Source organism: Conger conger, chromosome 6 (genome assembly GCF_963514075.1).
Source record: "Conger conger chromosome 6, fConCon1.1, whole genome shotgun sequence".
Classification (NCBI taxonomy): domain Eukaryota; kingdom Metazoa; phylum Chordata; class Actinopteri; order Anguilliformes; family Congridae; genus Conger; species Conger conger.
This window is the reverse complement of record NC_083765.1, coordinates 40088014-40101115: the sequence shown is the minus strand read 5'-3', so window position 1 is coordinate 40101115 and position 13102 is coordinate 40088014. Positions and strand designations below refer to the sequence as shown.

The window sequence follows — 13102 nt, the reverse complement described above, 5'->3', positions numbered from 1 at the left end:
ACAGATTTTACTGTGTGCTCTCACCCGCTATAGTGACATCCGGTTTGCCATCAACAGTCATCCACGTGAGCGCAGCGTGTGGGGTATGGAGCCTGCAGATGTGTTAGGGGGCGGAGTCACAGCTGGCTGCAGGGCGTGGTTTGGGTGGCGGTGCTACTCCCGCTGTGTTTTTTGGAAGCGGTGATTTATGGAGGAGGGGGTGATTCGCACTGCAAGGGGGCAGTTAAGCCCTGCAGAGCCACCTGCATGGAGACAGCCAGCAGAGATAATGACCCGGCTTTATGACCCGGAGAATTCACCGGCCCTCCCAGAGCCCTCAGCGCCTGCTGGTGTTTGTCACCCTCTCCTTCCTGAGAATGATTTAACACCCCGGGGGTTTTATTGCCCCTCGTTGCCTTGGCAACACCCCCCCCTCCTGTCCTGGGCTGAAGGCCTCTTTCCCCACACGGAGAGGTGGGATATGTGGGGGGGGTTGTATTTGCAGAATTGCTTATTAAAATACTTTAATGTATGTGCAAAGGCTCATTAATGCTTCGGCGACAAAGTGTCTCATGGCAAAGTGTCTGCTGACAGAACTGTGTTTTACATTCATAGTTCAGAGACAGTGCGCTTTGTTACTAAAGCAACCAGCTTCTCCTCGAACCCATCCATTATCCGAGTTAGTTATGTAAACAAAACGTCTTCATAAAATCTGGTAGTAGTAAACTAGTATTCTCACCATGGCAACGTTTTGACTTGTTTCAGTCAACCAGTTGTGGCTGTGTGACACTTCTGATGGGTGTCTGCAACCTGACAAAAATCTGCAGGTACGGGGCTCCGGTCACCCATGCTTGACATCAAAAATTAGCATCATTTTTCGTCTGTTGCAGGACACTTTGTGGCCAAAGCAGGGATGAGCCTTTAGTGCGTGTACGCTATTACTGGTGTTGTCATACCTCTTTGTGCATCTCCCCATGATAACTTTTCCTCTATATTCAGAACTGGCTGTGCATTCTCACAACGTTGTCGTCAGGCTGTGGGAACGTTGTGGATTTGTGTTCTGTACTGTTGATTTGTGCATTTCTGACTGGCACCTGGTCTCCCACCCTGGGTATTAGAGATGGGGTTCTGGGTGGGTACTGGTGGGGAACACCTGTGGGGCAGCAGGTGTGGAGATATACAGTAAAGAGCACTAGTGACACGCTGTCCTTCTCAAAGTTAAAAAGACACAATTTACACAGGCCGGATTCAAAATGATTTACCAGTTCACAAACAAATAATAACATTTTTAAGTGCAAATTCTTGGTAACACTTGGTACAATAACTTTACATTAATTGGCAATAATTAATGTAGTTGTTAACTAACTACTCAGAAGTTAATCTATACAGCATTGTTTAGGTATTTGTACATCATTAATTCATGTTAACAACTACATTAGTTAATGCCAAATGGAATGACTTTTGGAATGAAAAAAACAGTTAATGTATTTGTTAGTGGTTAGATAATTGTATGTTTATTGATGGTTTGTTACATTACATTACATTATTGGCATTTGGCAGACGCTCCTATCCGGAGCGACGTACAACAAAGTGCATACCCATAACCAGGGATAAGTTCGCTGAAAGACCCTAGAGGGAAGTACAATTTCAACTGCTACCTGTACAACAAAGATAAGGACGAGGGCCAATTTTTTTTTTTTGATTTTTTTTTAACAAAGAAACAAACAAACAGAGCAAAAGTGACCAAAGTTAACTATCCAAACACTGCTTACCTAGCCAACTAAAAATACCGATACACAAAGCAAGTCACAGAGACAACAATTAAGGTTCACAGGGAGGTAGGGAGGGATGGGGAGAGGTGCTGCTTGAAGAGGTGTGTCTTCAGCTTGCGCTTGAAGGTGGGGAGAGATTCTACAGTTGTTAATGTATAAATATTCATGTACCCTTGTTGTAAAGTGTGACAAAAACTATTTATTTGTACATAATATGGTCTCAACAGTTCTCAATTTTTTCGGTGACAAAGTGTCACATTCTCTTTGTGTTTTGAGTTCCTGCCAAGAGCTCTGGAAAAAGAACAAATGCGTGTTGGAATCCATGTGGCAAAATGCTGCAGATGGGCTCCCTTCAGTAAAGAGACGTTACCAGCATCAGGCGTGAATATATATGTGATTATATATTCATGTGTTTTAATTTCTCCCCCCCCCCAGTCAGAACAGCCTAGCCCAGCCAGCTCCAGCTGCAGCTCCAAATCCAGCCTGACCCCCCCTCAGAAACGCCAAGGTGGGTACCCCCTCCCCACACACTGACTCACTGGTCCTTTTAGCATACTCCATTTCTGCTGGGATATTTTATTCATGTGTATTTCATCCAGACATGGCACACTATGCAGTGTGTGGGCAAATATATGAAGTAAGTAAGTTATTACTGCTGTCCATCACACTGTTGTCAGATATAGAGTAGGTTTCATTATATTTACAATATATTACGGTATAGTTCATTTTCATCATTCCTGTCCATTTGCTGGCCTTATCCATCCATATATCCATTATCGAACCCTCTTATTCCTGATCAGGAGCCTATCACAGCATGCACTGGGAGAGAGGCAGGAATACGCCACGGACAAGTCGCCATGCCATTGCAAGGCACACACACCATTCGCTCACACTCTCATACCAGTGAGTCTCCAGTTATCCTAACCTGCATGTCTTTTGACTGTAGGAGGAAACCCACACGCAAACTACAAACAGAAAGGCCCTGGCTGGGATTCAAACCCAGGACCTTCTTCCTATGAGGAGATAGTGCTGCCCTCTCACAGTCTCACAGTGTGAAGGTCCTTGGTTTGAATCCCAGCTGGGGCCTTTCTGTGTGGAGGTTGCATGTTTGCCCCTTATGTGGGTTTCCTTTGGTTACTCCGGTTTCCTCCTGCAGTCCAAAGACATGCAGGTTATTGGAGACTCTGAACCATGAATAAGGTTAAATAAAAGTAATAAAATAAGAATAATCTTTATTATTAGCTGTAGTCTTTATCAGTACAAGGCCCTGATTTAGGAAGTTTTCCCCTGTCCGTGTGCTAACATTATTCATTACAGGCTGAAAGCACAAAGCTGATCTGAGATCAGTAGTGCTGCTCTAAGTCTCCCGCTGAGTGAAGCTCTAGCAGCAGCTGCAGGTCCTGCAGTCCTCTGTGGGCTGGGAGATGTTACTGGAATCTGAACAGTTACATTTTGTTCCCTTTGGGGAGTCAACCGTCGTAAAGCGATATTCGTATCAAATTGATTCACTCCCGTAATGCCATGTCGGCTGCCTGGAGGATCGACTCTCAGCCCTCAATCAGCTCTAACAGGGTTTATATGAATCCAGCGGGGAGCAGTTTTGCTCCATTGGTGTTAAATGTACTCTGTCAGAGATGATTTTCTATTTTAGTCCGCACATTTCACCGTGATGCCGATTTCAGTTCAGAATTCATGGTTGTTATGACTGGAAGCACAAATATGCTGGTTGTCATTTTGATTTGATTTGATCTGATCTTCATTGTCTCTCTCTCTCTGTCTCCCTCCCTCTCTCTGTCTCTCTCTCTGTCTCTCCCTCTCTCTCCCTCTTTCTGTCTTTCCCTCTCCCTCTCTCTTTCCCTCTCTCCCCCTCTCTCCCTCCCTCTCTCTCTGTCTCTCCCTCTCTCTCTCCCTCTTTCCCTCTCTCCCTCCCTCTTTCTCTCTCAGTGCTGGATCCCCTGCGCACAATAATTCGGGACCTTCACTCCGATGAGGACGGGGAGTCTGAGGAGGAAGAGGACGATGACAGTGAGATCCACTCAGACCCGGAGCGGCCCCTGCACAACCACCTGTCCCATCGGCACCGCAGGTTAGCACCAATCAGAACAGCCGGCTCTGACCCACTTCTGTGGCAGAACCAATCAGAACCGCCGGCTCAGACCTGCTACTGTGGCAGAACCAATCAGAGCCACAAACTCTGACCCGCTTCTGTGGTGGAACCAATCAGAACAGCCGACTCCAACCCGCTTCTGTGGCAGAACCAGTCAGAATCACCAGCTCAGACCCGCTTCTGTGGCAGAACCAGTCAGAACCACAGACTCGGCCCCGCTTCTGTGGCCGTCCTCACTGACTCAAGGCCAATTCATGCTTCTGTGACAATGTGAATGACCCCTGGAATAATCATGATTCAGTGAGTCACCAGTAATATATACTATAATACTATATACTATAATATATAACCATAATTCAGCTGGCTGTTTGTAGATATCGCACATGTTGGTGATCTCATGGATGCGCTGTGGTTAGGAGCCATTACCCAGCCCGATATTCGCCCATCGTAGAGGACCATGAAGATCAGGCCTGTTCGCTCCCAGCGTCTTACATCACATAATGTCAAACATACAGTATGACTTGACTAAGTCGTTAACGTCTCCTTCTGTTCAGAATTGTCTGCAGCCATAAAAAAGGTGTTTGAAGAAATGAAACCCGATCTGTTCAGTCTTCTATCTGCCATGTCTTCATAAATCTGGCGTGCCGTTCCATTTTCCAGGAATCCCGCGCGTTTACGCATTTCATTCCGCCGTGATTTGCACTCCTGCCTGAGGGGCAGCCACACACCGTCGTGCCGTAAATCTCCCGCCCGTAAATCCAGCGTAGTCCTGCCGAGAGCCTGACAACCGAGTGGACTGGCAGGGCGGAGTGCTTCTTGGGAAAAAAACAGCTTCAAAGTGTATTACAGAAACATTGCAATGCACCAGCTTGGCACTATAAGGACAACCGTTTTCAAGAAGAATACACATTCTTTTAATGGCAAACAACATGACTTTCTGTACCAAACCAATGTGTTTTGTGATTTAGAACTTAGTCTGCAGTGTGAATTGCCCATAGGGACCGTAAAGATTTATTGGTTGATTGAGACTAATAAAAACAAACAGTGGAAGTCCTCACCCTACATAAAAACTGAGTTGAGTAAATCTCCACTTTGGTAAATCAAAGTTATGTTTCATGATGCCCATTGTTTTTTATTCAAATGGCTGCTTATACTCTTACAGAGTTGAGTAGGAGGATTATCTTCTTTAACATGCAGTTCACAGGGGGGGTCGCTAGAGAGCAATAACACACAGACCGCTGTCCAACTAAATCCTACCACACCCTGAGCAACACAATCAGCAATTGCACATCGCCATATGGAGCTACCAGCCACAGTAGTGGTGCCTTAATCGAATTAGCCACCCAGCAGCCATTTTATATTATAAAAACGTATGCTATTGGCTCTATCGTATTTCATGTTGGTAGTCTTGTTTGGAGAAAACGTACATAAAAATGTGTCTTGTTACCAAAATACCTCCCAAATATATATCTATCGTAGAAATACAGTCCCTTAGTTTAAAAATGTAGATCACAATTATGTGAGTAGAATGTTTAGTCTAATGCTGATGGTGACTGAAAGAAATTGAGTTCTAGAACACTGACTTTCCAAAAATTCTGAAAAACATTCCAAAAAACCCTGCTCTTCGAAGGGTTAAAGGAAGCACAGAGATATCAGCCATCGCAGAATAAAGATGACCCAGCTGTCTTACATATGAAGCACACACATTTCAGAAACACGTGTTCCCGTTGTGTTCCCAGGGTGAGTCTGAGCGACGGCAGTCAGAGTGAGAAAAGCTCCGCCTCCTCGCCCTCACTGTGGAACAACCCTCCAGCCTCACTGAAGACCGGCGGGAACCAGGTGAGCGCGTGGATATGCCCACACCGTTACCATGGTGACCAGCTCAAAGCAGCCCTGGTGCTTTTAATTAGTCAGCGTCTGGAGAAGCAGAGTTTGGAGTCACAGATATTTACTGTGAGATGTGTCAACTTTTTCTTTTTACAATTTCATTTACAGTTTCCTTTACTTCTATTGTACTTGACATAATACATAATATAGCGGGAAAAAGAAAGAACAAAGAACTAATGACAAGAAAATATAACTGCAAAATAATAATAATAATAATAATAATAATAATAATAATAGTATGCCTCTGCTTTCCCATAACCCTTTCTTGTGGTAGTAACAGTGGTATAGGCTAATCATTTGCAGACTAATGATCTACTCCAGGATTTTCCTGTAAGCGTAGGAAAGATTGTGTGTATGGGGTGGGGAGGGCTGAGGGGTAAAGAGTGTGTGTGTGTGTGTGTGTGTGTGTATAGGGGGGTTTATGCAGAACAAATGTTCCAGTCGGGCTTTGTTTACAGGCCCTTCCACAGCTTGTCATGCAACGCAGAGCAGCTGCAGATCCGTAATTATGTATCGGACACGGCTTCCAGAACATTCCCTCGTCAGGGCTGCTTAATCAGCGTTCCCGAGCCCGGGGTAACCCCCACTCCCCCACTCGACTCGCAGTACCCCTGTAACCGCTCTCTCTCCTGTCTGTCGCCGTGCAGATTGCAGAGGGGAAAAGCCCCGTGAAGCAGGCCAAGCTGGATAAGAAAGGCCGAAACTCAGACGGAGACAAGGTGAGCTGCCGGTTCCACCCTGTGTCCTGGAACAAGACACCCCCCCACGCCCCAACCTCGATTCCTCCCGGCAAGCTGGTTGGGGCCTCACAAGGCAGCCTTTCACCTTGGGTGTGTGAGTGTGTGTGTGTGTGTGTGTGTGTGTGTGTGAATGGGTGACTGAGAGGCAGTAATTGTGAAGTGCTTTGTGTAGACATAGTTGTGGAAAAAGGGCTATTATAAATGCAGTCAATAAATAATGAAATAAAATAAGGTGACTCCACAGTGTCTGCGGTTTTAGCCCAAATCTCTCAGTGTTCTCCACTTTAATTGGTCTGCTGGGCTCCTTCCTGTTTCCTCCAGGGAGCTCCTCTCTGCATTGTCACCCCGGGCTCACTCATGTCTGTAAAGCCTCTGTGTAAAGCACTAAAGGAGTAAAACTCAATCGAACTGAAACAGGAAACCGGGGAGGCCCATTTTGTTTGACTTTTGTTTCGGGTGTCTGTCTACTGGGTGCCAGTTGAGTGAAAATTATTTTGATTTAGTTTTTCTGAATCATCCTTTTTTATGATTATGGTTCTATGATTTTTAAAATCAAGGTGTGAAGTTACCACTTATATTTATCCCATGTTCTTGTCTCTTTTTCCTCAGTTTATGTCAGATGTATTTTATATGTTTTTACTATATAAATACTTTCATTAATAAATAAATGTATAAATACTTTCATTAATTAAGATGATAGACTGTTTGAGAGATTGGAAGTGGGTGGAGTATGTGTAGCAGCCTGCAGCTTAGTGGCTAAGATACATGACTGGGACCCGGAAGGTTTGAGGTCCTAACCCCTCATTGTCCCCTTCTTAGTCAAATCAACTGTAAGTCGCTTTTGATAAAAGTATTATGTATTATTATTGACATGTGACCTGTGGACCCTCTCTGATTGGCTGTGCTCTGGGTGACAGGCGTATCTGGATGAGCTGGTGGAGTTGCATAGGAGACTGATGGCGCTGAGGGAGAGACACGTACTACAGCAGGTAGGAGCCAGCCGCCTATACATTACCATGACTACTGTCCAACTTCCGTTACTGTGACTACAGGCCTGAGTTAATCCAGCTGTCCTTACTGTGACTACTGTCCAATTACATAAAAGTTTATATTGCAAGTTTATTGGAAGATTTCATGGATTAATTGGATTATGAAATTGGATATGGTTGAATTGGCTTGAATTACGATTTGGACATGGAGATTGAGTATATATGAGTATTTTAGTGAGTAATTTAGTGATTAAACAATATAATAAATAGAAATAAGCCCATTACACTCAACTGGTTGGGTTGTGCTTACCCGGTTTCCATCTCTTTTTTATTAGAAATTCCCTGCTGTATTTGTAGGCTGGTTTTGTTGCGTTCTCCCGTCAGGTAAGCAGACAGCTTGCCCTCCTATAAAGATCTGCCAGCCATCGAATGTTCTCACTCAGCAGCACCCTTGGCTCACAGCTGCAGCGTAGATGCTCAGGTTGACCAGAGGAGGGCACCAGTGAGCACTGAGACTGGAGTCCCAGCCTCCCTGGGTGACGCTGGTGTCAATTAATGCGACACCCTGTATGACTGTCAACCACAAACTGCATTTGATACCAGAGCTTTAGGTACATTTTTTTGGGACAGTGTCCTAGCACGATGGGCCACCCTACAGTCCTGAAAACACGGGGGTATGTGTATCCCCAAATTTGAGGCTGAAGGGCCTACAGTGGCCCATTCCTTCCTGGCCTCCTCAGCTACCGCCAGTTTGTCTCAAACTGCCGCTGCAGCTGTCCGGTAGCAGGCAGTCAAGTCCAGATGAGGATCAGCTGTGAGAAGAACACACAACATTTAGCGGGCGGTTTCACCGCTAGCGGACGGCCGTCGTGCCTGTTTGCGGGACTGATGGCCGGCTCTGATGGTGGTCTTGGTAGTCGCTGGCTTGCTGGGTCGGCCCCGGCGTTGAGGCAGTAAGCAGGAGAAACTGCTGCCACTGCCCCCCCACCCCTCTCTCACACACGGGGGACATGGAAGCAGTTACCCACAGGCCTCTCGCGTTGCGTGAGCCCGCAGATCCCCTCGGAGAATCTCGATGTGCAGATCGCTCGGCACACGGTGTTCTGCGCAGAGAGAGGGGCCGGAGGATGTTTGCTCCCTCCGTTAGAAACAGGGAGATGGTGACAAACTTGACAAACAGGAAACCTGAACTCCACAAAGCAGGATTACTGAGTTAAGGCCAGTTTATAGTACAGCGACCCAGTATGTAGCACAGCGACAGCGAGTCCAAAAACCCGGAACCCTCCCAAATCTGGAACATGGGCTGAAGTAAAAAGAGTTGTTCCAGGGTTTACTTTGTGCATTTATTGACTCAGTAATCCTGCTTTGTGGAATGGGGCCCAGACGGAGTGACAGAGAATGCTTCCCTGTCTTGTGTGTGCGTTTTATTGTCTGTGCTTTGAGATCAGTCTTGTCTGTCTCTGATTTTCCAGATTGTCAACCTCATCGAAGAGACGGGACACTTCCACCTCACCAACACCACCTTTGACTTTGACCTCTGCTCCCTGGACAGAACCACCGTCCGCAAACTGCAGAGCTACCTCCAAACATCCGGAACGTCCTGACGTTCCGTCTCCAAAACGCTGGGAATGTCCTATGGTTTGGCCTCGGAGCGTCGGGAATGTCTTGAGGTTTGGCCTTGGAACGTCAGGAACGTCCTGTGTTTTGGCCTGGGAACGTTGGGATCATTTTGAGGCTTGGCCTTGGAATATTTGATTGTCCCAGGGTTTGGCCTTGGAATATCCAGAACATCCTGTGGTTAGGGCTTGGAACGTCGGGAACAAGGATGAGGAGCACCAGGGGGCCTAGAATGATTTTTTCCTTTTTTCATTTACTTGAAATCAAGCTGCAATGCAACTGGCCAGCCAATCCAGAGGCCTTGTAAAAATCTCAGGTCTGTGTCCACACCTACATCACCTGGAAAGGGCTGTATCACCTTACCTGGAAAAGGTGGAAAACACCTATATCAGCTGCAAAAACATACATCACCTTTACCTGGAGAAACCAACATACCTCACCTGGAAAAGCACCTGTGAGTGGTGCTTCACCTTTACCTGGAAAAATGATGCGTGAAAAAGAACACCAAATCAGAATAACACAGTGGGAATGTATTGGAAACAAAATGGCTGTCCTCTTCCTTCACCAAATGCACGGTCAGATTCTTCAGTCTCAGGAGTTCATCACCAGGAGCCCTGTACAAGCACTTCTCTGATTGGCACGTTTTAGTCTCGGCTGTAGGAAGCGTGTCCATGGAAACCTTGCCCCCAGAAACAGGAGCCCTTGGAATTCAGTGAAAGTGGCCTATCAAAGATTGGAGGCACTACATGTACACACTACACCATCTGTAAGAACACACTTAATAGTTCCTTTTTGCAGAACTTTCCCTCCATACAAACTTATGTGACCATAACAAAACGGATGGTTCAAAACCTCAGTTTTCATACCCCTGGGTGTGAATATATTACTTGAATTGGGTATTGAAATGTCATCGCTGTGGAAATATAAATGCACACTTTAACCTCCTTATGAAGAGACTGCTGTTAACTTTAGCTGGATGAGTGAAGAGGAAGAGCGTTGTGGATCATTGATTGGTCGGTGGTCATGAGACCCCTCCACCCCAGGTTGTGGGGGCCGAAGCTCACTCTGAGGCTGGTTTGGAAAGCCAAGCCTGTTGTGACAGATGAGAGGAACTCTTTAACGCTTATAAGAAACTCTTTCTTATAAATGTAATACAGTTTTTGTAGAATGTCAAACTTTTTTTAACCGATCAGTCTTATTTATTATATTTTTTGTATGTGTCTGCTCTTTCACAGAAATATACTGCCATTGGGACTTTTTAATTTCTTGCAGTGGAAGCCTTTTTTTATTACTGTGTGTGAATATTATATATAAAAGAACGTTGTACATACAAACAGCTGAAGTTTATTGTGGTGGTTTCTGCTAGACCTAGAACCGTTAGCCGCCATGCTAACAAGCTGTGGGTACAGCAGTAGCGTGGATAAGTAAACAGAGTTTCACCAAATGCCTGCATATTTTTACTTTGAACGAATTTCACCCTTCATTTCTCAGCCCAAAGATGTCTGTTTCTTTCCGAGCATCGATGTATGTTGTCTGTATGTACAGTACATATAAAATATTGATGTGTCAGAGGTGGTATCTTTCATTTCTTGGAAGGCTTGGGATCATATCGGTTTCATTCTGAGCCAGCATTCACTTGGCAGCACTTCCCGCAGTACACAGTGTACGCATATTAATGAGGCACCGAACATTACAGATTACATACATTTTACAGATGCTCGTATGCTCACTCACTTTTTACTTTCATTCCAGCTTTTGGGTTTTTTTTATATCAATTTACGTCTACACCTGGAAGCAAAGCAATGCTCAAGGTTACGATGGCAGTCTCCAACTGGGGGTTGAAACTGCAACCTTTAGGTTACAGTACAAGACCAGGGGCCTGTTCCATAAAGCAGGATTACTGAGTTAGCTGGATTAGACTGCACTGAGTAAAAATCCGGAGCCCTCCCAAATCCAATGTGAACCATATAACAGCTGATGGTAACAATATCAATATGTATTTAATTTATTCATAGGTAATACAGTGTTAATAACAGCATTATATCTCCTTAATAACACGCTGGTGCATGTTTTTATCCAACATTAACAAGTTTGTCCATATTATTACTGACGGCCAGGGTGTTCATTCTGGACTGTAATCTGAACTGTTTATATAACAATAATAATATCCATAAATAAACATAAAATGTAGCTCAAAGTACTTTACATTAAGCCAATTACAAAGAACACATTGTAGATAAAAGAATACAGAAATACAATAATAAACAGTGTGATTGTGGAAATATATCTACACAACAAATCAGACAAACACTTTGGGGCCTATACACTCTCTGCAAACTTCAGTGGAGTTTTCTCAACCTGGCCACCCCAGTCACCTTTATTAATGCCTCTAGTAACATGTAACAATCAGGACTAACAATGGAAATCGTTTTTAATGGCTGCTAATGCTTTTATTTATTTAACTGGGCTTAATGCTAAAGAGCTAACTGGCCTCACCACGGACTGTGCTAGACTGGACAGTCCTGTGTTGATTTTTTTGTTCCTCTGGTGGTTGGCCGGTGCTATTTATAGTCCAGCTGGTTGGAATTTTCTGATTAGTTGTCTGGTGCAGCATTTGAGATGGTCACTTCCTGGGTTTTGAGACAACAAAATCTCATTTTGTTATCTGCGTACATTTTTTACCAGTTCAATAAGCCCATATGCTGGTTGTTGTAAAAATAGTTGTTAAATATCACTAAAATGCAACCATGCACATCCCACAATATCTGTAAATGCCTGTGGTTATTTTTCTTTTGGCACAGAACAGTGAATTTCATGAGAAATCCAAAACCAAGACTGTGGCAGTTATTCAATCATAAAGATACTAAAACCCCTCTAGAAAGCTTTACTTTTCATAGTCCAAGTATAGCTAAACAGTGAGCCCTCATTTTAATAGTTTTTGTTGTCATTAGTATTGTATCCATGTGTAATATTAACCAGATAAAAGTTCAGCTTGGTTTTCTTTTGTAATTTATGGAAAATCCATGTAATTAGTATTACAGCAGGGATCTGGCTTCCAGGAAGTATCAGGAGAGTTTGACTACAGGAGGAGGTCCCCTTGAGGTGGAACATCACCCCCATTTTACCTGCTGGCCCCCAGGTCAGGACTGCCTGGCTGCAGTCTTTTGTGCAAAAGATGTGTCGCCTTTGGATGATGCCAGAACAGAAGACTTTGTGATACCTGAGATATTTATATTGTACATTATTATTGTAGTGTTTATTAGTGTTTTACATTACATTCATTACATTATAAGTCATTATTTAGCTGACAGTTTTATCCAAAGTGACATGACAGTTGATTACCCTAAGCAGGGGACAATCCCCCCTGGAGCAAAGTGGGGTTAAGGGCCTTGCTCAAGGGCCCAACAGCTTATTATGGCTACACCAGAGCTTGAACCACCAACCTTCCAGGGCCCAGTCAAGCACCTTAGCCACTAGGCTGCAGGTTGCCCCTGTGTCCACAATCAACAGTGGGGTTTGTGAATGAACTGGCTACTCCAGCTCTTGAAATGTGCTTGCTCTTTTGTTTTATTTGAGGATTTATGTGGGGTGTAGTATCATCCTCGCTGCCTCTCCTGTGAAACTGAAAACATCAATTCTGTGCATGAGAAATGACAGGCTGTAGATTTTATTTTATTTTTTAAAGAAAAAAACACATTTGAATTGCTTTTTTTCCCAATTTGACACCTGCCTGAATGCCGCCAGTCAGACAGACGAGGCAATGTTCATTTCTCCCTTTTTTCCCCTCCTCCCCCCCTTTTATCTATTACCTGGAAAATCAGTCTCGAAGTGTGCTTTTGAGAAAGGGAAATATGCCTTACATATATCTAATGAGGCACTGAAGAAGCCATGAATATATATTGTTGAGTATTTCTTTTGTTGTCTAATTTCATCCTAGATCAGCAGCAGAACTATGAAATATGAATTATAACTATGTCTGTCAGTCCCAACTACCATGTGCAAGTTGTGTTT

General features: G+C 44.3%; 1 protein-coding gene across 1 annotated transcript in view; it reads left to right on the top strand.

The window, feature by feature from the left end:
- LOC133130059 (protein AF-9-like) overlaps nt 1-10660 on the top strand; it is a 47538-nt gene extending 36878 nt beyond the window's left edge. Inside the window, exons 8-13 of the mRNA XM_061244300.1 lie at nt 2187-2259; nt 3696-3837; nt 5598-5697; nt 6393-6464; nt 7403-7474; nt 8947-10660. Of these exons, the coding sequence (XP_061100284.1) occupies nt 2187-2259; nt 3696-3837; nt 5598-5697; nt 6393-6464; nt 7403-7474; nt 8947-9078 (591 nt within the window). The 3' untranslated portion in view covers nt 9079-10660. The remainder of the gene's footprint in view (nt 1-2186; nt 2260-3695; nt 3838-5597; nt 5698-6392; nt 6465-7402; nt 7475-8946) is intronic.
- Nucleotides 10661-13102: the final 2442 nt, after the last annotated feature.